This window comes from Elgaria multicarinata, chromosome 4 (genome assembly GCF_023053635.1).
Source record: "Elgaria multicarinata webbii isolate HBS135686 ecotype San Diego chromosome 4, rElgMul1.1.pri, whole genome shotgun sequence".
Lineage (NCBI taxonomy): Eukaryota > Metazoa > Chordata > Lepidosauria > Squamata > Anguidae > Elgaria > Elgaria multicarinata.
The window spans coordinates 29,729,008-29,753,494 of record NC_086174.1 but is presented as its reverse complement, the minus strand read 5'-3'; the positions used below and the strand labels follow the sequence as shown (position 1 = coordinate 29,753,494).

Sequence of the window (24,487 nt, the reverse complement as noted above, 5' to 3'; positions counted from 1 at the left end):
GCATTAGAGAGCTGCCACCCATGAAAGTAGACACTAGCCTAGGTAGACGAATGGTCTGATTTAAGGCAGCTTTGTATCTTCATATGCAAGCTGTGCCTCCAAGTGCCTGCCTTCTCCCTTCATTGTTCTACAAAGCCCACCTCAATTTAACCTCTTTACTCTGCTTGAGCAACTCTAGCCTGCTTTTATTATCATAACCATACACACATGCACACACTTTTGGACAAGGATCTGGTCAACTCCATGTTGGTCACAGCACCTAGGAATCTGCCCGAGCTAGCTAATAGTAGGCTTTTGCTTTCTTTTGGCAAAGGCTTACCTGGCAAATACAAGTATTTATGTAGTATGTATGTATAAATCAATTAATAAATATAAAATATAAACTTCATATAAAGATAAAAATCTCTTTACATAGCCAGTTATTTCCATGCTGCATTCCAGCTCACAAAATTAAAATGTATTTGCTATGATCACCACTTTCTGGATAATATGCACTCATGCTGGAAACATGTTGGATTCAAAATGCATTAATTGTACGGTGTCTTCTGTAGGTTGGAGAAACTGCCATGTCCAGCTTGTCCTGCATTGCATCTGGTTCATTGAATGAATGTATGGATCATGCCTTTGTTACTGAATAATTCTCATGTCAATATCTGAGGAAAATCCTGGAACTCAAATGTTGATTTGTGGCAGCTTTTTTCCTTTAGCAACCAAGTGATACCAGTCGGTAGCCATGATTACTTCACAAGAGACAGCTTACTTTTCATATCAGATTTACTGTAGCTGGTGCATACGTTAAATAAGAGGAACCTGAATCTGTCCACTAGTTGAAATATAGAAATACCTGTCATAATTACTAATAGTATACTGGTATTACAGCACCAGAGCAGCCATCGGCAGCTTAGGCTATAGCTTATCTTGGTGTTCAAATGAATATGATTTTGCTCCTATAAATTTACAAATTTGTGTTCAGTGCATAAAAGTTCAGTACAGTTTCGCTCTTTATTTTTGTACATCATGTGAACATGGCAGAGTATAGTCCCTCAACAACAGCTCTGAACATTTGCTTTTGTCCAAATAGAGGCTACAAACTGTGTACCTTTCTATTAAACTTTCCCCTCATTTGACATCTTAAGATTTCTTGTTCTACCAAATACATAAGTAATGGCCACTAGCTATTTTAAAAAAGGATATTGCTCTTTCCAAATATATTCTGTAAACTTAAGTACAAAAATAATTTACTTCCAAACTTCCTCATTTAGTTTTCAGTGATATGAGACAAAATAGTGCCAACTCATTTTCCACATGTTATTTCTTATGAAATATTTCTTGACTTAGGAATATAATGCCCCTAACAAATTGACGAATCTGCTTTAAAAGCATCATGTTATAGCCATGTCCCTTAGAAGCCAATGGCTACCTCGTGCGTCTGCTGTGAGGATGCCTGTATTAACCCAGTGGGCACTATACTGTAGTCACCATATGTACAAAAGTGAGTGTTTTGTGTATATAAATCCAAGTGTATCGCTCTGCTGGCTTACACCTTTTTAAAAAGTGAATATTCACAATTCTTAGTCTTTTGGTAACAGTCTTGTAAGTCAAGAAACTCAACTGACAGTTGAGACAGCTTGGGTTTTTGCGCCTTCACCTTCCGTACCTTCGGCACTGGCATCCACTTGATTCAACTTACCAATACTTTTCAAATTTTCCAAAGTGGATTTGAAAGTGTCTTTGAAGCTCTTCTCCAGCACCCACCCTTCACTCTCGCATTCAGGATCTTCTGGATTGGTGATGCTCTCCAGGGAGGTATGCAAGAGCCGCAACCCTATCATGACCGACATCTAGGTGGAACACAAAATGAAGTATGGGTCAACCTGGCTATGGACTGATTTATGTCATAGTCTGTATCAGTATTTCCAAAACATCTGATAGCTGAGGCACTTCCTATCACAAAATCGAAGGCACACTTAATTTTTGCACCCCTATGTTGGCTTTTATTTATTTAAAAATTAATTATTATTTAAATTATTTTAAAATTAGGTGTATGCTTCTGTGTATTAAAAAAATGCAGCAGCTTACAAATATTAAATACATAGAAAACAATAAAACATATAAGCAGGATAGCCATAAAGCAGGGGATACAACAGTCAACATAAGTTTTTAAAGGCTGGCTGGAATAAATAGGTTTCTACCTTTTTCTACCTCGATCAAAATGGAGAGGCGGGTAAGAAATTATTATTATTATTATTATTATTATTATTATTATTATTATTATATATTTTTTAAAAGCCTTGTGGTGATACGAAGGCCTTGCTCTCAGGGAAGGCAAACCTACCTTTTCTATAAGATGAAACCCAGAGCAAGGTGTCAGTAAAGAACTTAAGTGCCGTGGAGGCTCAAATGGCCAAATTTTGCTTGTTTTTAAACAAATTGCCATTTACCTCCCTCTGCTGCCAAATTTAGTGGTGCTTTGACAGCAAATGTCCAGCCTGCAGTGGGATCTGAGAGGGTGAAAATGCTCCCCCGGGGAACCCCGCCAACATTGCCCATGCCTACCCTAAGGTTAAATTTTTGTGAACCGCCCAGAGAGCTTCGGCTATTGGGCAGTATAAAAATGTAATAATAAATAAATAAATCTAACACTTTGAATTGAGCTCAGAAAACGACTGACAACCAGTGTAGGTCTTTCAATATTGGTGTAATATGACTTCAGTACTGCCATATTTTGCATCAGTTGAAGCTTCTGGACACACTTTTAGGGTAGCCCAATGAAGACTACAATACAGTAGTCTAAACATGGTGTAACCAAGGCACTGGGCCTGTTCAGACAACACACTAAGCCATGGTTAGGCTGCTAACACTTCTGCAGCAAATGGTTAGTGTGTTTAACCCGTGGTTCTGAAGCCACTATGGTTAGGAATGGCTCACATCACACGCTAAGCCATAATGTTTAACTCAAAATGTTTAATCAGGGCCACAGATAACCGTTGCCAAACCAGACTGACTCAGGAAAGATCACAGCTGACACCCTTAACATAATTATGCAAACACACTCTTTGCTACCAGTGCCAGCTGAATGTCCAGGTTGATCAGCACCCCAAGCTGTGGACCTGAACTTTCATGGGGAGAGCGACCCCTTCCAGAACAGGTTGAATCCCAGTTTAGACTTCCTACTCACCAACAAAAGCTCTATCTTGTCTGGATTTAACTTCAGCTTGTTCACCCTCATCTAGCCCATTATCAAACTGAGGTGACTTTCAAGGATATCTCGACTGCTTCCTTGGTTTTAGGTGACAAAGAACAATAGAGCTATCATCAGCATATTGATAAATCACCAAATGACTTTTCCCAGTGATTTCATGTAGATATTAAACAACATAGGGGACAGGATAGAATGCTATGAAAACTAAAGGCCAAAAGTTGTGGAGTCAAACAGTAACGCTTCAGCACCACCTTCTGGAGCCAACATGACAGAAAGGGCCAGAACCACTGCAAAACGGTACCCACAAGGCCCTGCCCCCAGCTGACCTCAAAAGATACCATAATAGGTATCAAAAGCTGCTGAGAGGTCCAAGAGAGATTCAAGAGTTGCACTCCCTCCCATCCAGTTCCTGACATAGGTCATCCAACAAAGTGACCAAATCTCAGTCCCATATCCTGTCTAGAAGCCCAAGTGAAATGGTTCCAGATAATATCATCCAGATGTATCTGGAGTTGTACTCTGGCCAAGAATCAATGGTAAGGAATAGTAAAGTAATGGGAATAAAGCCAAGTGAATTTATGTTGGGCTGGTATAGGTTCTATTGCTCCTTTGTTGAGAAAACTTCTAAAAGAGAGGAAGAAGGAATAAAGTACAAAACATCTGTAGGAGGGAGAGAGAAAATTCTGTGTTGTAACTGATGCAAACTATCATGAAAACCCAGGTGTCTATAGCGATGGTCTGCCAGATGGATAAAAATTCCTGAAGTCCATTACCAAACAGTACAATGGAAGAGTGGGGGAAGTAAGGGACAGATCAGAGACGCTGTTTAGAGGAGCCCACCTGATTTTGCCTACTGGTGGAGTGAAATTTAGAAGAGAAGAAGGAAAGCTTGGGTGAGAAGACCGCATAGCAGGTGATCCAGACTGTTGATCTATGAAAAGTGTCCTATTCCAAGATTGAGAATGGCCATAGGGTAGGTGTTGGGATCCCAAGCCCACCTTATGTGTGGCTATTTCATTGAGCGTGTTGTTCTTATTAGCATTGAAGAGACCCTATCAAAAGGCAGATCTTCAATACATGTCTGGACTTCCTGACTGATGAGCGAAGCCTTGGAAGTCTGTGGCACCAGCCATGGCTTTTGATCCCCAATCCGCCACATGGTGTGAAGTGTTTATCTGCTGTTTGAAAGTTGACAAGCTTTTGTCTGGAAGACCTTAGCCACCTCAAGTTTGTCTTTGGAGGCTGGAATTCAAAGGAGGATGCTGTCTTTACCCATAGGAAATACTGGTATGAACTGATACAGGCTTGATAAAAGGGGATCCAAAGGTATAGGGCAGCCATAGGCTAAAATCTTCCTGCCAAACTTTTAGAAGGTGTCACCAAAAGAAATAAAAATGCAAAATAAGGAGATACACTACAACGAAAGAAGGGGAATAAACTTCCTTCCAGTTGGCTGAGGGTATGAATAAGTGGTTATCAGGTATTTAGTTATTCATAACGCAGCATACTCACAAGCTCTTTCTGCTGCTGTTCACACCAGATTTTTTAAAAAACCGTTTTCCCAAGAAATAAACCCATAACGTCAGGAGTCTTTGTTCCTTCATTTTTTGCACTAATTATCTATGCCCTTTAACTAATGGGCATTGGTGCTAATGAGCCTTAGTTAATGTGAATTTGTGCAAATCTCCCCCAAAGTAGAAAAAATGGAAACATGTACAAACCCCTGCTCTTCAAAAACCCACATTTTCACGTTTGAGTTTACGGAGAAAAATTTGCCTTTTTGGTCAGTGTTTTTTCTTCTTTATATTCTTGTATGACTAAATTAATGTACAATTCTAGAATGTGAAAAGAAAAAAAAGCTCTACAAGTCAGAAAATGGCGGTCTGCTGCAGAATTCATGGGTTGGATTCAAAGAAATCCGAATTCATTTTAATCCGTTGTGGATATCTCTGACATCCTTAAACCTATTTTATTAACTAACATACCTATAACCCAATGAGGGAACTGGAATATGAATAGGGATTTGAAAAGATTCAGTTTTCCAAGGAAGGGCAAAACCATGGCAGCTGAGATAGAGAACAAGCGTTTGAAGGAAGTTGAGGAGGCAAGTGAAAACAGAATGAGAGTCCTAAACTGTTTGACAGTTCAATCGCATGTAGGTTTACTCTGAAGTAAGCTTCATTGAGTTCAGTGGGGTTTATCCCCAGTAAGTGCATACTAGAGGCATTCAAGAGGCAGCTGGACAACTATATGTCAGGGATGTTTTAAGGTGGATTCCTGCATTGAGCAGGAGGATTGGACTCGATGGCCTTATTGGCCCCTTCCAACTCTACTATTCTATGATTCTATGTATCACAGGCTGATATTCTAAGAATTTACTGTGGCGATATGACTTATGGAAAGCCATATCTTTTCAATAATTATTCAAGCTTGTAGAAAAACAGCACTCTGTTTCTTCTTGACTTTTGCAGTGCAATCACTACCTGACTCTCCTTCAGGTTTGGCAGTTAAAGATGAGGGAAAATTAAGACCCTAGGCAGCTGACATCTATTAGCACATCTTAATTTGCACAATAACCCTTTAGGGTGCAATCCTATGAATATTCAGACAGATTTTTTTCCTGAATAAACACATGTAGGATTGCACCCTTAGTGTCTCAACTCAGTTTTTTATCCTAGACCAGCTAACCAGGCTACAGATTGTAAAAGCTCTGTTCTTATTAAGGCAAGCAGGTTTTCACTAACCCTTTGAATGTAGAAGATACTTAAAGCATATACGAGCACACACTGCTTTTTAAGTGTAATCCATAACCTGACTTACTGACTGGAGTGAAAAATTGGTCGCTAATAGGCATTTGTCCTCTTCTTCAGAGGACAGCCCTCTGTTTGAAGGGTTGTCAGAGGACTGTCCTCTATTTTGAAGGCATTCTCTATTGGAAGGGTTGAGCTAAAGGACCCTCAGAATGAAGAGTTTGGCTTAAAGTTGCCCATGAACAGCACCTAGACAACAGACTGAGCAAAGCACACAAGTCACAGTTTTCCACACTACAGTGTGATGTACTATATTTCTATTTAAATTATAACTTCTAAATTTGCTTCTATATGTATACATTAGCATCGCAAATTGTATGCAAATAGCTGTTCCCTTTTTTTGGTGCTGCATATTCTCTTGTTTTGGCCATTCATAAGTAGTCACCCTAAATGCAACTCAAAATGTGTGACCTGTCCAAAATGGCCGCTTGCAGCTCAGAGCAGCCATTTTAAGTCTTCATAAGCCTGAGAGAACTATGCCCCTCCTCCACATCCTGGCTGGCCTCTATCTGCCTCCTCTAATTATGTCATCTGACTCTAATGCTGCCTGTTTTGTATTTCAGAAACAACAAGTGGGATTTGCAGCACAACATTGCAGTGAATCCTCAACTCCTAAGAGGAGAGCTCCTTGTAGTGCTGTCCAGGGCTGGGCAAAGCTGGTAATAGGCCCGGGCCAGATGGGAAATTTAGCCCCGATTTCAAACTGCTCATTAAGTATTTTTTAATCTGTTCTAAATACATATGAACTAGAACAATTTATAAAAAGGGTAATGGCAAGCACTGTTATTCAAGATGTATATAAGACATCACTTCTTCACATTCAGAAATGCTTTACGTGCTTTCCTTTGGGCAAATTCATCACCAACAACAGAAAAATCAAGCAACTTTGCCTTGTCAATGTTAATGTTCAAAACTGCTAATCCATTCAAACGTTCTTGCACCATTGGGGACCAAAAGTATGACGTGATTCGTTTTAGGACACTGAAGCTCCTCTCAGAGTAGGCCCCCTCAAAAACGTAGACCCATGCCAACTGTCTCCACTGCCCCACCCCCTCTGCCCAGCCCTGGTGCTGTCCATGCATGAGGATTTTCAGGAGTGGGGAAGGAGCATCAAACAGCTTTTCCTCACACTCACCCAGGCCTCACCCTGCTTGCAATAGAGCAGTGGTTCTCAACCTTCCTAATGCCGCGACCCTTTAATACAGTTCCTCATGTTGCGGTGACCCCCAACCATAAAATTATTTTCGTTCTTCTCTACATGATCCATTGTCATGGGATGGTTTGCTAATGAAAATAATACATAACAATAGCTTTAATAATACAAAAGATGATACATGACATAGTTCAGTCAATACAGTTTCCTAAGACCATCGGAAATATGTGTTTTCCGATGGTCTTAGGCGACCCCTGTGAAAGGGTCATTCGACCCCCAAAGGGGTCCTGACCCACAGGTTGAGAACCGCTGCAATAGAGGGTTACCCACTCTATATGTGAGCATTTTATAGTTAAATAGCGAGGGAAGACCCCCCCCCCAAGAGTTCTGGTGCATGCTAAAAGCAAAAGGTGCCCTTTTTTATTTATCTCCTTCTGCAACAATGCTGCAGGCCATTCTCTCCCTGCCAGCCATTGTCTTCTCCCCCTACCCTCAAACTAACACCATGTGTCCTCCTTTACAGAGGACAGTCCTCCATTTGAAGAGCTGGCCCCAGTGGGGCAGTGAATCCACATCTGGTTTCAGTCAGAACCCTAAAGGAGCTCTCCAAGGTGTGGTTACACATCGTCAAAGAAAAAGGAAATGCACTGCCAACAGAAGAGGACAATGATTTGAAAATAATTTTTTTTAAAAAAAATAATGCACATTTATATCTGTAGGTGGTAATTTAGAAATAATTGCTATAATTTAAATGGAAAAGTAGTACATCTCAGCACAGTGAAGGGAGGTTAGTCCATTGTCTAGGTGCCAACTGCTGATGGACAACTTCATGGCCTCTGTTCTATTATTTTTCATTATTATTATTATTATTATTATTATTATTATTATTATTGTTGTTGTTGTTGTTCATTTAAACTACTTATATATCTGATAAGAAGTAAATAAAATACAATATAAAAACCAATGTAAAAATAATATAAAATAATATATACATTGAAAACATTACAGAAACAGTAAAACTGAGCAATGCCATTACATGTCCAGGAAAGCCTGAATAAAAAGGTGATTCTTCAAGCAGCATCTAAAGTTTGCCACAGTTTCTGCCTCTTGGACTAAATGTAGGAGAATGTTCCAGAGGGTGGGTGCCACTACTGAGATGGTCTGCTTACATGCCATTATCTGCAGAATACTGTTGGTTGTGGGATAACCAGTAAAGTCTCCTTTACTGGTTATCGACTGGGTATATACAACGGAAGATGACCGGCTAGGTATCCTGGTCCCAAGTCCTTTAGTGCTTTGTATGTCAACCGCAAAACCTTGAAAATGGTTTGGTCGCTAATAGGCAGACAGGGTAGTTCTTTTAAACACATACATCAGATGTGTATAGTTAGATGCTCCACTGAGCATCCTAGTTGCTGCATTCCGCACTAGCTGCTGCTTTCGAACCAGTTACAAGGGCAGCCCCACACAGAGAGCAGAATAATAATAATAACAATAATTTGATTTGTTACCCGCCTCTCCCTCCAGATCGAGGCAGGGTACAACACAAATGCAAATACCACAAAATACATATAATTGAAACATTCAAAACTAATACATCATTTAAATATGTACTGTTGTTTATACTGTTTTTATATTTTGATGGTTTTAAATTTTGTATACTTTTTAATGTTCACTGTTTTTAACTTTTGTAAACCGCCCAGAGAGCTTCAGCTATGGGGCGGTATATAAATTTAATAAATAAACAAATAAATAAATAAAAGCAGCAGATAATTAAAAGGCATCCTAAAATTCAGCCTGGCAGAACAGATCAGTCTTTATAGCCTAATTGTGAGGTTAAATAATTAGAGTATTTAACCTCACAATTAAATAACCTAATCTAATTGTGAGGTTAAATTATTGTAAATTTATATAAAAATAAGATTTTATTTCATTATTTCATTTCTATACCACCCAATAGATGAAGTTCTCTCGGTGGTTCACAATTTCCCCCCATAAATTAAGATATGGGCTGGACAGTCCTTCACATAGAGCACACTTTCAATAAGACTATCCTCTGAAGTAGGACACATATCAACCATCCCTCACAGGCTAATATGTAGTTGAAAAAAGTAAACCTAGTAGATACAAGAGGATCGCTAGACCAGTTGGTTTTCAGTTTCCTGACTTCTTATGAGCGTCCATGTTATGTTCTTTAGGGGAATTTTTTCAATAGTTCTAGTCAGCTTGTAAAGCTGTCTTGAGGCCCAGTATTGGGGAAAAGACAGGATACAAATAAATATCATCATCATCATCATCATCTTTAAAAATCATATATCATCCAGCTGGATTAAGTTTTTTTTAAAATTGGCTTTTCAGCCTAATATTCAAATTAATAAAAAGTTGCAGTTGGAATCTGTCTTCAACAATCAGCATTATATCACTATCCAGGTGTCACCAGTGGTATAAAGATATCAGTAGTGATACCTAGATGTCCTGTCTTGGGCTTCAGAAAGTTAATAGCCATTTTATTCCAATTAACTTTTCAGAAATTGGCAATTCTGTCCCAATCTTTTTGTGATTTTTATTAAGGAATTGTCCCGCCACCACAGATAGTTGTTTGGTACTTTCCCCCATTTTCAATATGTAGAATTCCGTCAGTGACATTTGTTATGGATTTCATAATTTGTAAACCACCCTTTTAAAGTCATGCTGGTGAATGGCACATTTTCAAAAATACTAAAGTAATATCAATAAATGGTTTTATTGGTCTTGACTATGGTCATAATAGAATGAAGTAAAGAGAACAGGATAATCAAATGAATGAAATTCAAATACTGTAGTTAAAAGCAATCAAAACTCCATATGGGACTCTACCAAATGAATATCCAGTTAGGTTTGTTGATGTTATACTCCTGCAAGAGCAAATAAAGCCACTTTGGGGCCATGTTTGGACGCCACGGGAGCCAACGGTGGTTCAGTGCCCACTCTGCGGAGAAGTTTACCGAAACAACAGGCCTCCCCTCCCCCTCGCCACATGATCATGCAACCATGCCGTGGTTCACCTTCCCTCCCTGGGGCACGTCTCCACCTGAATCCTCTTGACCTGGCAGCTGCGCATCTCAGCAGGCACCACAGTGGAAAAAAGGATCCCAGTGCCCACACCATCTGTTTCTAGGGAGATCTCAGCCATAGAGATCTGCCAAGTGGAGCAGAGTGGCATTGTTTTTCACTCTAGGCTCCCGTGTCTCTGTGCTCGGTCCTCCTTACCCCCGCGTGGTCTCCACACGATACGGTAAGCCACCCTGGGGCCCTTCACCCCTACTGCACAGTGTGGGTTGCAAGGGTGGGTAATTAAGCCCTTGTGGACAGGGAAATCGCCCCGGACATGACACATTAACCCCTTCTGGGTCGCTGCTGGAATTTACCCTCCATGGCTTAGCCTGTCGCCCAAACCCAGCCTCTCTCTGTTGCGGACTGCATATTTGAGTTGAAACCTGATTTTCTGATAGACAGGAAAATATGACCCAGTCTGTATGGTGAAACAATCTATGGTCTGGGAGGGAGTAGGAGCGAGCAAGCAAACTGGCTCCCAGCCATTTGCCTGCTTTGGGTCTGGTTCTCCTTGTTGTCTGAACCTAGAACCCTGGGTTGTTGAGGGAGAAACAACCCAGAGTTATAACCCATATGCACTTACTTGGAAGTAATTCCCACTGAACTTGGTGCAACTTTCTTCTGAGTAAAATATTCATAGCACTGTGTTGCATAAACTCTTCTTTTGGGGCACAAGAACTGGGAACTTTCATGGTCCTGGTTGCATTTTATCATATGGATCTTAAGTTAGCAAGTAAAATTATAAATTCTTATAGGTGAAGAGCCATCACTCAATATCTCTTTAACTTCTACTTTAGCAGATACTGCTTTGAGATTAAATTTTTTTAAAAAAGAAGTTCTTACCCAACCTTTAATGTGTAGCTGTAAATTTATTCAAAAGAGGAGATGCTGAGGATTGGGACATTTTTTGAGATATAACAAGTTAATGGAGAAAGTATAGAAAAGTACTGTGGGATGCTAATCTCCTAAAGGTGCAATCCTATGCATGTTTAGACAGAAAAAGTCCTACAACTCCAAGGATGCTTCAAGCCAGCCCTGCTGTTCCTTCCTCCTCCAGGAACAATGAACTCCATCTGCATGTATAATGGAAGCAACTTCGGAACATTTCTTGCACTATAACGTTTAGAACTTCTGTTTCTATTACCATTACTATTACCTCAAATTGTCGCCTCTGATAGTTGGGTGCCTTGAGTTTGGGAGAAAATGGAGCCACGGAAAAAATAGGATAGTAGATTCTACAAACTTTAGTTTAGAAATTAGGGAATGTTGAAGGTGTAAAGATGGTGGGTCCCCATTTCTCCGTCTGATACCAAAGTCGGCTGGGCTCAAGCTTATCAGGTTGGAAGTGAAAAACGGGCATCCAAAGTAAGGTAGGAGCTTCAGCAAACTCAGGGTATTCCTCAGAAGTATTTTAGGGGAGTATCAAATCCTTCCCACTTGCTAGCGGGATCCCACCACTAGTGCAACAGGAAGCTAGCAGCCAGAAACAAGCAGAAATATGTGTTTCTGAAATGGGGCAGTCAATGGAACGGAGAGAAAGAAGCGCTGCTGACCTAGCCTGATCCAGAAACAAGCGTTTCCATTTTGTTTCTGGGGTTGCTTTTTGAACTGCTAATTTTGTTTCACGAGCAGTGGGGCCCGCTAGTGCAACAGCTTGAGCGGAAGTGTAGCCTCAATATATTAAAAAACAAACAAAAAAACCAGAAAATTTTGTGGGTGGGGGTGGGTGGGAAGTTGGTCTGATTGAGCCTTTAGCAAGTTATGATATCCTGGAAGGGTGGGGGGATATTAAGGCCAATGGGAAGTTCATTGAGGCATGAAAACCTCCCTTTCTTTCCCACAGTCTAGAAAGTTCCTCCCCACTGCAAGTGCTCAAATTTGTAGCTGAAATCAAGACCCAAACCTGAGCCTTTGAGTACTTCATAGTGTGGTGTAGTGGATAGAGTGTTGGACTGGGACTTGGGAGATCCAGGTTCAAATCCTCGCTCAGTCACTGGGTGACTTTGGGCCAGTCACTGACTCGCAGCCTAACCTACCTCACAGGGTTGTTGTGGAGATAAAATGGAGAGGAGGAGGAGGAAAGCGCCTCAGGTTCCTTGCAAGAGGAAAAAAGTTGGAATATAAATGTAATGTAAAATAAATAAATAAATACAACCTTCCCAACCCTCACAAGTGGTAACACTCTAAGCCTCCTCTTACAATCTGGCTAAACAGGAGTACTCCTGTTTACAGGGACCAGGGAGGGAATATACTGGAAAATCTCGTTGCTCATCCCTGCCTCTTCCTTACAGGGCATCTCCACATTTAGCAAAACTCCTGCAGCCTTATCAGGGCTCCCCCCGCTCTCCTGCAAATACATGCTGTTTTATTGAGGGATTTTGATTTATTACATTTGGTGGTTTTTTTTTAATCAAATGGCGGATTCCCAGAGCTATCAGAGGTTGACGACGTCATGAAAAGGACTCACAAGCTTCCATGAGTGACCAGTCACAAGGGTGCAATAAATCACTCGTGCAGAGAAGCTCATAATTACCGGTTTTTACACTACTATGTAGAGGGCACTCCTTTCGTGGTGGTTCTGAAAAAGAGAGAGGAACAGCCACGCCCGGGTATTACCTCAAAAAGCCAGACAAGAAGGACGACAACCCCCATGGAACTCATCATGCCGCTGTAGTACTTAAGCAGAGCCTCCCTGCAGCCACGGTTCCACAGATTGAGCTCTTCTGTTTGAAAGTCATAGCTGTAGTGCGCTGAGTTATTCGAGACCTGGTACTGGATGCACGGCCGTGGGGAGCTTGGATTGCAGCAGCTGAAGGGAACGCCATCCACCAAGTATCTGCCATCCACATTGCTTTTAATGCGACTGTAAACAGGCAAATCACAATGAGTTATAAACATAAAGATTCTGGTGATATAGTCAGAAATATAACTGCTGAGAAAAATGGATCAAAATATTAAATCTCCAGTGGGTTTCCAAAAAATTTCCTACCTCCCATTCACTGCTTGTTTACTCAGGCCTTAGCTAGACCTAAGGTTTATCCCGGGGTCGTCCCGGGGTCGTCCCTGCCTGCTCCCAGGATATCCTGTGTGTTATTTACATGAACAGGGATGACCCCGGGATGATCCTGGGATAAACCTTAGGTCTAGCTAAGGCCTCAGTCTCTTAATAAAAAGCCTGTATTCCCCCCATCTCCACCCCAAGAATATCTGTGTATGATAGATATTTAATTACATGAAACACCTACACTATTACTCCAGCGTGATTGCTCCAGAATAACCCTCTGCTTTCTTACTCATTACTAATGCAGGCATAAATATTCAGTTCACCACTAAGCATGAAATGAAGGGGGACAAAATCCCTTTCTTTTGTTGCCTGAATTGTTAAAATGCTAAAGCCGAATTAATCTGAAACATTTAATCAGTCATTTAGGTCATCAGTTTTTACATGTGTAATTGGTGAAAAGAATGCACCAATTTAACATGCTGTAGTTTTTTTTTAAGTAGTTATAAAAAGTGGGAAGTGGGAAACACCATCTTAGAAGAGGCATCCCTGCTGCTTCTCTCTCACATGGGAGAAAAGACATCTTCTAAGATTATGCCTGTCTGCTATATCACAAGTGTGCGTCATCTAAACCCAAAGTACACTTTTTGTTTCAGAACTATTTTTTTTACTAACATACAAATACAATGGATTATTAAACTGATGAAAACTTGAGGCTTAGATCCAGAGAAGCTTGCTTCTTAGTAGACTGCAAATGATAATAAAAAAGAGGGCCCTTGGCTTCTCAAAGACACAAGTGTGGAGTCTTTGATAATCTCAAAGTTACTAAATGTATAAAGATTCTCCAGTGGTTTGTATTGTATTTCAGGTGGGTGGAACTGAGTTCAAGTGACTGACAGAATGCACTATCAATGAATGACTCAAGGTGTTGAGGTGTGATTAAAACAATTTGGCATTTACCTCAGGCAAACAAAGCCAGGATGTGGTTGAAAGGGTGGAGTGCCCATGGTTGAAACAAACTCCCAACAACTGTAGCACCTCTTAAACAAAAATGTTGTCAACTACTGGTTATCCATTTTAGAATATTGTTTGTCTAACTTATCATTGTACGTATAGTTATCCTATTTTGTCCACGCAAGAACCTTGTGGGATAGCTGCCAAAGATCACCCAGCCAAATACAGCATTGAACCCAACTCTCTATCCATCAAATGGTACAGCTGCACTACAAACTTACATTTGTTTTATACCAGTTAAACTGTAAAGGTTTCTCCTAAAGGCCAACTGTTTGGTAATAGTGATGAGAATTCTCTGCTTGAGTTCTCAGTACTATTGCTGTCCTCACAGGACAACTTGGCTGTTGTTGTTGTTGTTGTTGTTGTTGTTGTTGTTATTCTTTCAACTACAAATGTTGCTCAAGGTGCTTAACCACAACCAAATAAAAAATAATATCCAAAACATAAAAGTAAATCAAAACACATCAATAAAATTAAGAAATAAACTCATTTCAGGCCAAAAGCCTACTTGGATGAGAACGTCTTTGCCAGTTGGTGGAAGGACATCAAAGCTGGAACTAGCCTGGTCTCCCTTGGCAGGCAGCTCCAGAGCCTGGGAGCAGGCACCAAGAAGGCCCTTTCTTACATTCCCACCAAATGTGCCTCTGATTATGGTAAAACAGAGAGAAAAGTCTCTCCTAATTATCTTAAAACCTGGGCAGGCTCTGCTTGTGGAAAGGCAATGGCTGTTAAACTAGTCTGTACAGTAGATTCATTCTTAGTTCAGCTCCTTTTCACTATACTATACTGGCTATTATTACTACTACAGTTTAATATTTGTTACTCACATATTTATTTCTCAAAAATGGAGAATAAACAAGTAAAACCAGGAGAGATTTAATGGCTCAAAAATTGAGTTACGGCAATTTATTGCTAGGAGTTCCAAACATTTCTAAGCATGTGTGTTGGGGAAGGGGTTGGAAACAGAGGAATTCTTAGGCTTTATATACTTTTGATATCATGTTCCATGAATGATACTGCAAAATGTCAAATCAATTGGTTCCATTGTGATACAAATATGTAAATACAAATAGTGAGAGTCAAATGCAAATTAGAATTTTGGAAACACTCCAAAGATGCGATCCTAGACATGCTTACTAGCAAGTAAGCCCCACTGAACACAGTAGGAGCGACTTCCAAGAAAACATGCATAGGATTGGACAGTCCCTCTCTTTTCTGCTGTCACTGGTAAATCACTGTCACATTTGACTTTTGCGGAATGCCTTCTCAAGATTTTGTTAGTATGATGTCTCACAAGTTGTCTTTCTTCAAATTTGCCCCATTCCCTGGGTCTCTACCAGGGTGGGAGATGCATCTTGTCATTAGTGCACATGCATGTAAAATATTCACACATGAACAACGAGGCTTGGGAATGCACAGCCTGCTATTTCATTAACCAGCGAGGTTAATTTTGAACTATCGATAACATTATTAAAGGGCAAGTAACATTTTAAAAACTCTCTTGGCTTTTAAAATCAGCAGACAGGCTCTTGCAGAATACATTAATAGAGCATGAAGTAGAAAGTTAGAGCCCCTAGCAAAGTGTTCTGTAGGGTTTGGCCAGTAATCCTGGCTAAGAATTAAAAATAAAGGAAAGTTCCTCTTTTCAACTGTGAAATTAACGATGATATTCACACATGCCCTCATTTTATCTGAGGATGGCCCTGAATCTATTTAAAATAGTTGAAGCATTGCACACTAACAGCTTAGCCTGGGCCACTGGGCCAGATCTATACCAAGTAGATGACACTTTGAAAACTGTATATGGAATGTGTCCTGGGCCCCAACAGTTGCCACTACTGTTATAAACTGTTTTAAAGAAGTCGTGTAGATCCTGCCTTGGTCTCCATTCTTGAAAATTGAAAAGTCTCCCATTCATTTCAGTATGATGAGCTGAACTGTTCTTATTACTATGATTATTCTCTTATTTCTGTTTTGTGAACCCTTTCCCCCCCCTTCATATGTTTTAATGTGATTTTAGATTGTAAGCCTCTAGGCAGGGTATTGCTGTTTTATTTGTATATTTTGTACAGCAACAAGTACATTGTTGGTGCTAAATAAATAAATAAATAAATAATAACCAGGCTTGTAAGACTATTCTTAAGTACACACTGTACTTTTTAGATCGATTTTTGATTCCCACATCACAAATAAAACTGGGTAACTCATCCACTGGCCCCGTAGTCCAACACATCTAGAGAGTACCGGGTTGGGTAAGGCTGTTCTTGGTAGTGGAAATATTTTTAAAGAATCCTCTTTCTAGGTTGAATGTGGATCTTCATATTGTTTTAAAAATGTGTTATTTATACGTCCAATTCTTTCTTTAGAACGCTAAGCGGAGATTATAAGGAGCTCCCAGTGAACTCTCATTGAGGCGCTGAAGATCTCAAGGACTCCGTTAGACGACACGCTAAGCCACGGTGGTTAAGCATTTTGAACTAAACATTATGGCTTAGCGTGTCATGTGAATCATAACTTAGCATGTTGTGTGAACCATTCCTAACCATGCTGGCTACATAACCATGGTTTACACATGCTCATTAACCATTTCTTGCAAAAGGGTTAGCGGCCTAACCATGGCTTAGCATGTTGTCTGAATAGCCCCAATATCACCTTGTTAGAGGAGTGGATCTTTGCTACTGGAGTAGATCTTACCATGCCCAAAACTAGGCCTAATAATGCCCAATTACAGGGCATTCAATATTTTTGAGTACACGCATGCTTTTAAGCACAGCATAATCCTGTTTTTCTCCTCATGCATTGCTGTTCTGTGGTAGATGGATTAAGATCAAGCTCACAATTCTTCAGATAACACTAGCAGGGTGAGCATCTCATTAAGTTTTTTCACATAGTTATTTATATAAAACTGTGGTTCTTCAGCTAAATCTGTTCCCATACTTCCAACAAATAAACTTTTGACATAACACCAGAGTGCAAAAATCTCATTATACAAGCACAGATTTCATTATTACAACCAACTATTATTATTATTATTATATTATTATTATTTATTTATATAGCACCATCGATGTACATGGTGCTGTACAGATAACACAGTAAATAGCAAGACCCTGCCGCATAGGCTTACAATCTAATAAAGTTGTAGTAAACAATAAGAAGGGAAAGAGAATGCAAACAGGCACAGGGAAGTGTAAACAGGCACCGGGAAGGGTGAAGCTAACAGTATAGAGTCAGAACAAACTCAAAGTTTAAAAGCTATAGGGAAAAGAAAAGTTTTTAGCTGTGTTTTAAAAGCTGTGATTGAGTTGGTAGTTCTCAGGTGTTCTGGAAGAGCATTCCAGGCATGAGGGGCAGCAGAGGAAAATGGACGAAGCCGAGCAAGGGAAGTAGAGACCCTTGGGCAGGCAAGAAGCATGGCATCAGAGGAGCGAAGAGCACGAGCGGGGCAATAGTGTGAGATGAGAGAGGAGAGATAGGCAGGAGCTAGACCGTGAAAAGCTTTGAAGGTCAACAGGAGAAGTTTATATTGGATTCTGGAATGAATTGGGAGCCAATGAAGAGATTTCAGAAGCGGAGTGACATGGTCAGAGCGGCGGGCCAGGAAGATGATCTTAGCGGCAGAGTGGTGGACAGAGACTTCTACAGGATTGCTAAATTCTGGCCGAAACTGCCACAACCAAAGAATCAGTTAAAGAACCTTGAAAACAAAGTGCCAAAAACCAAGTAAAGCAATCACTGTATGATTTATTGTACATTCAATCCTGAATGTAAAATTTCACATTATGTTCTCATTAAGATATACAATTAGTACACAATTACAGCTATTTAAAATATACACCTATTTAAAAGAAGTTGGCCAGCCGTTTGTTTTAATGGAAGCTTCTATAATTAATAATAATATATTTAAAATATCTACTTCAGTTCATGCACTATAGTGCTACCACTTATACATATACTTAGGGCCAAATCCACAGAAAATCACCCATGCTTAAATTCCACTGAAATGAATGAGGATTTCAGTTACTTGCAATGAACTTGTCAGATAGTTTTCAATGTGACCAGCAGCACAATCCTATACAAGTCTATTCAAAAGTAAGTCCCACTGAGTTGAGTGTGGCTTAGTCCCAGAAAAAGGGGTTTCGGATTACAGCCTAACTTTTTTTTGGATTGGGGCCTTAGTACCTATGATGTTCTAGGGGCATTTCATTCAAGAAATTCATGTGTCTTCAGTGAATGTTTCTTAAAGTGCCTAAGGATTCAATCTATGCATGTGTTGACAGAAAAAACTCCTATAATTCCCAGCATTCCTCAACCAGTCCTTTTTTCTGTCTAAACATGCATAGGGTTGCACGCTAATTGACCTGAAAATTAATGACTTCTTACAGACCCCTCGTTTGGAGCCTCTGAGTAACAACATGGACTAGCAGCCAGGAAAGGTTTTTATCTCTTTATTGAAAAGGTATCAAGAATGTTAGCAACTGTGGTTTTGCTGGAAAAAGAGAGAGAGAGAGAAAAGAAACAATGGGGTAAATGAGAGAAGTAGTCCAACGCATTTCGGATTCTTAGCATAGGAGGTTGAGGAGTCAGTACATCCAAATCTGAAATTCCCTTCTTTGTGAAATTCCCTGATAAAGTCTGTAATATGGACTGCTCTACATACACGCACATACTCTCTCATGTTTCATCTTCTTTTTTTCATTTATGCTCGTTTGTTCGGGGGTTCCCTATTGTTTTGTCTTGCTAGGCACAATCCTCAAAGAACTTCTGGACAAGCTCCATTGAAATGAATGGCGCATCTGGTGGACTATGCCCAATAATTTTACTTTTAAATAAAGTACAAGAGATTAATATCTAATTATTAAATTAAAACCACCTTTGAAGAGCAAAGTTTTGTATATGTACATAAAAGTTAATGCAACCAAGGAATATTAACTCTAATCACTTCTGGTAGGGTGACCATATGGAAAGGAGGACAGGGCTCCTGTATCTTTAATAGCTGTATAGAAAAGGGAATTTCAGCAGGTGTCGTTTGTATGCATGAAGCACCTGGTGAAATTCCCTCTTCGTCACAACAGTTAAAACTGCAGGAGCCTTACCCTCTTTTGTATCTGGTTACTCTACAAAAGACAGCAGGACTCCTGCAGCTTTAACTTTTGTGATGAGAGAATTCCACCACGTGCTGCATGCATACAAACGACACCTGCTGAAATTCCCTTTTCTATACAGCTATTAAAGATACAGGAGCATTGTCCTCCTTTCCATATGGTCACCCTAACTTCTGGCAAAGTCTCCATTCTTTTCAATGGAGTATTTATGGGAACAATCATCTTGAATTATGGCTTGTCACTGTTAATTTCACAAGCCCCTTTGTGTGATCTAATGTGATGAGTTACATTCCTGTGCCATAAGGATGTGAACCCTGGGAGTTGTGAGAGCTTTAAAACATCTTGAATTTATATGGATTCACTAATTATCATTTGCCTTAATCTGTTCCCAGCTTCTCTCACTACATTTGGAGACCATAGTAATCACTTGCCAAGCTCGGAGGGATCACTTTTCTGATAATTTACTGCAATTTATAACAATGGAAAACAGCAGAGAGAGAGAGAGAGAGAGAGCACTTGCTAGACCCATATATTTACACATTTTCTCTCTGATGAAAAAGGGGCAGTAAGATAACTATCTCTGCTTGATCCGTAACTATTGTGGCTGTTTTAAATTTTGTATGTTTTAATTATATTGTAAGCCAACTTGAGGCTTTTTTTTTTTTAGAAAGGCAACTAATTAAAACAGCAAAACAGTTGTTTTTAAATGGATACCGTTGTTTTTATACTGTTTATGTTTTGTTTGGTTTTAAATTTTGTATACTTTTTAATGTTCACTGTTTTAAACTTTCGTAAAACACCCAGAGAGCTTTGGCTATGGGGCGGTATATAAATGTAATAAATCAAATCAAAAGCAGCAATAACAACATATTTTGCTTAAGGTAGAAGTACAAATAATATAAAGGGAGAGGCAGCCATGCAGGGCTCAGATCCATACTGCAAGTGCAGCACATAGGAAAAAAAGGTTTAACTCATTGCTTCTTGCACCACATTAAGTCTGCTCCACTCGTAGTTGTTAAATTAATTGGATGAAGAATTGGTTTGTCGTCTCTTTAATTTTTACTTGGAATAACTTTTGCTGAGGAGCAACATAAATGTAAACGCATCGTAGTTTTAAAATATCACTAGCAAAAGCGACTACATTATGCTAGATCAAGAATGCATCCCAGTATACAGCCATCCTGTAATGGAGTAGAAAATAACAAAAACAAGACTCTCAGGGTCTTGAAATAAACAAGATGCTAAAACAAGCCTGCCTGGTTTTATGAAGTCAACTAAAACAGAGGTTGCATCTCAGAGCGCCTGTAATTTTTTCACAGTCCTATCATCCCTTCTGTCCAACCAGCCAAGAATAACCACAGTGTGGCTTAATAGAGGTCAAGATAAATGTCAGGCCACAATTATCCAGTAGGATGTTCTCATGCTCAACTCCTGTTGGAATGAATAGCTGTACAAGATCTCTCCATTTCAATGAGGCTTGTGCGGAGCACATCCTTCTGCATTATGCCCTTACACTGACTCAAATTTAAGGAAAAAGCAGGCATGATGCCCACATAACAGTAGCAGGACTGAAGTATATGATTGGATTAATAGTAATAATAATAATAATAATGTATTTATTTGTTACCAACATAAATGCAAATGCCATAAAATACATATAATTAAAACATTTAAAACGAATACGTTATTAAAAGCAGCAAAGGTTAGCGGTGAAAGGGAATACTTTTAATATAGATCTTAGTTATTATAGCTAAATTACTGTGGTATGACTCAGTACTAAATGTTCTGGATAATGCTAAGAGATCTAATCAGCTAATAAAGTAATCTCTTTGAGAGCTTGAAACGCTAGAACGATAAAAACATCCTAATTATAAGCTCTAGAATTCCCCTAGCTTACCAAGCACACAATAAAGCTTAGTTTTAAAAAATCCGAAAGAGCTAGAGGGCATTGGGAAAATTAATCCAAAGTTGGGGAAAAATAAGAATACTGTTTAAACAGGGCTACATGAGAGGCACAATATGGATTTAGATGGTATTATTGAGTAGAAGATCAAAGGCAGACAGTACAGCAAAAATTAAATTCCATTTAGCTACTTACTCTTTCACTTCCTTGGAGCCAAAATCCAAGTATCGGTTGCTGATCCACTGAATTTCAAACCAGTCTCTAAAACCATTGTTTCCACAGCATTTGAACTCAATCTGGAGCATATCAATGGTCTTCTTCATGAAGCATCTTCCGGGTGTATCTGTATCTCGATAGAACTTCATACCATTTTTGAGCCCATTTGCTAGCGTAGTTTCCAGAGAGCCCCTCATCAGAAAGCAAGTAAGAGCCACGAAAAAAATGAAGACGTTAAAAAACAAACACAAAACTAGGTAAAGTTTCACAAGGGGCTTCCACTTCGCAAATTTAGCAGGATCCAGAGAATCATAGCATATCTTGCCCGCAAAAGCATTGAATACACAGGCTAGTAGACCCACCAATATCAAGGAATTCGGCACAAAGTGGCTTTCAGAATTGTCCATCACTTCACTTCGCTTTCTGAGCTCAATTTTCAGGAACAATCCCATAGCGAAAACAATGATCCCTGCAAACATTGAAAACCAATTCATGAGCCATAGTCCTTGCGCTAGTTTTACCCTTTTCTTCTGGTTGAACTTGACTTTCATCACAGCCATCTTAGCAATGCGAGATGCACCAAGACCCTAGAGAATTAATCCTTTTTTGGGGAAAAGGGAATGACACCATTCAGGCCTTGAAGATTTCGAATGGCTTAGCTCTGACTGAGCCATTGCTTGGCCCTTCCATCTTGCCCAGCCTCAAATTGGAGAGATGTCAGCAAATTTGCTGAGGAGCAAAAGTAACAAATTTCACATAAAGGAAAAGAAGATTATTGGTAAATAGCATGTGCAACTATTTCTGATGCCCCCTTCCACTCAAAGGAGAAACAGCTTCAAAGTTTCAAATGATTAAAGCTGGATCTACAATACGTCATTCCAATACTAATCAGTGTAATCCAATTTAGAGAAATCTCTGCCAGCAGATGAGCAGTGGAAATAATCCCCCATTTTACTATTTAGTAGATTTGTGCCTCCACGTTATGTGTTAAAGTGCAATACAATTGAAAACCAAGGTATAAAAGGATATATTCTTTTTGAGTAAAATGGAGACTGATGAAAAACAGTATCAGAGATGATGCTACATACTGACGTTATGGATTTCTCCAAGCCAGTAAGGCTATGTTGCTACTTATCCTGTGTCACTCACCTTGAATGACATCCTCTGGCTTACGTGTTTTTACAGGTAGAATTAAGGTCACAGTTTAATTTAACTAGAACTTCAGTTTGAAGAAACTTGGAAACAAGACACACCAGTCTCCAAACTTTGTCAATTGGTAATGCACTAAAACATCAGGGAAACTATACCAATCATGGCCGAACATTTCCCCACAAAAAATATTGGCTTGAGTCATGAGCAGCTTATGAGCTAATCATGCTGGGCCAACAGTAGAGCAGGACTAGATGAAGTTATAAAAACAATTCTTGTACAACGCAACACCAAGGATGTAGCTGTCCCACCGATTAAGGAGGGAATCTCTACTCCAACGTCACTACTTAAGATAGAAGAGTGTCTTTTATAGACCTTGAGAATCTCAGTAGGGTGTTCTGATGGTGGATACAGAACCCAGAGAACAGTATGGTAGCAGCTGTAAATGCTCTAGTGTTGTGGACAAATGCGAATAATTGTGAATGGTACACCGGCTAGGCTGTTTCTTTCTACTGTACGTCAATACTAGAGAAGTGCTTATTTAATTTTTAAATGTGCCCACTGCAATGATTATTTGTAAGGAAATTATATTGTCTTTCTTGGAATTGTTCCATCTATTTGTGCTCATTCTAACAACAGGAAATACGTATCAGCAAGACATCTTGTAGGTCCCCAAGACACTAGTGCAAAGCTACAATACACTTAACATACAGAAAAATTGTAGGAGGTAATAAAAATGTCATGTTTTAGGCAGCAGAAAGAAGAGAGTTCCAGTTTTCATAAAGTGGATTGTCGTAAAAGAAACTGTCCTCGTGATTGATCTCATATCCCCATAGAAAGATGAAAATTAAAGTGCATCATGGGGGTGGGGGATATCTCTGCTTTATCTAGTGACTAACAATAAAATTACAAGGAACCAATGAGATAACTTTTATTTGATCAATTAATACTAAAAATACATTTAAATTCTGAGAAAGTACCTTATTAAATGACTTATAACAGTAAGCAAAGACAGTTACAGTAGTCAGGTTAATGAATGACAAACTCATCATAGTATGTGTGTACAACTAGGGCTAACATTTTATGGTGGAAATGTTTAGGTGGGAGTTTCCTAGTGTTTTGAGAACACACTGTAGTGTATGTCATTTCAGACATTTGAAAAGCAGATCTGGGCTTCTAATTAGTTAAGATGGAAGTAGATACACAACCCAGCATAGATGTTGCAAATAACGTTGCTCCATGGAATATTTTCCCCCTGGTGACCAAGCAGTAGTTTTGCCTTGAGCTGCCTCATACAGAAGTGGCAGAACCTGCCAGATTTCCGCAAGAATTAAAACCCCCACACCAAAATCAGGGTCTGACAAATCTATCCTACAACTCCCAGCATTCTCCAGATATCATGGTTGGCTGGGGAATGCTTGGAGTTGTAGGACTTTTGCCTGTCTAAACATGCATTGGAGTACACCCTAAGAGACCCAAAGTAGATGAAAAAGGGGAGAAGGAAAGTCTGCATTAGATCCTTTGTGGTTGTTTCTACTCTTAGCATATTATTTTATTCTGTATTATACCATCCATGTTTAATTGCTTCTTTTTTCTTATAGTACTCTGAGAGTGGTGTGGAGCCAAATGTATATTTTGTAACATAATCCCCCTCATAGGTGGTTAGGTTATATAATAAAGTCTCATAATTAATACAACAAAGTCCCAGCAGAAGCAATTATCACAGAAAGCCTAAAGATGCATTCTTTAAATGTTGAGCTCCATCCTCTCACAGATTTTTAGTAACTATTTTCATTTTAATATGAGTGAAAATTCTAGACAAATAGTTTTTATTACACCTT

General features: G+C 39.4%; 1 protein-coding gene across 1 annotated transcript; it reads right to left on the bottom strand.

Annotated features, from left to right (window-relative positions):
- Positions 1 to 1,374: 1,374 nt before the first annotated feature.
- PRPH2 (peripherin 2) lies at positions 1,375 to 22,547 on the bottom strand. The gene is made up of 3 exons (XM_063125561.1): positions 21,477 to 22,547; positions 12,875 to 13,121; positions 1,375 to 1,841 (listed from the first exon to the last, which is right to left on the bottom strand). The coding sequence occupies exons 1-3, from the start codon at positions 22,055 to 22,057 to the stop codon at positions 1,608 to 1,610; spliced, it is 1,062 nt and encodes a 353-aa protein (XP_062981631.1). The 5' UTR covers positions 22,058 to 22,547; the 3' UTR covers positions 1,375 to 1,607.
- Positions 22,548 to 24,487: the final 1,940 nt, after the last annotated feature.

Excerpts from the sequence above, each read along its gene's own strand:
- PRPH2 (XM_063125561.1), bottom strand. The coding sequence starts at position 22,057 with ATGGCTGTGATGAAAGTCAAGTTCAACCAGAAGAAAAGGGTAAAACTA. Across the intron at positions 13,122-21,476 it reads GGCTCCAAGGAAGTGAAAGA|TCGCATTAAAAGCAATGTGG; the intron begins GTAAGTAGCTAA and ends GCCTGTTTACAG. Across the intron at positions 1,842-12,874 it reads TTCTTGTCTGGCTTTTTGAG|ATGTCGGTCATGATAGGGTT; the intron begins GTAATACCCGGG and ends TGTTCCACCTAG.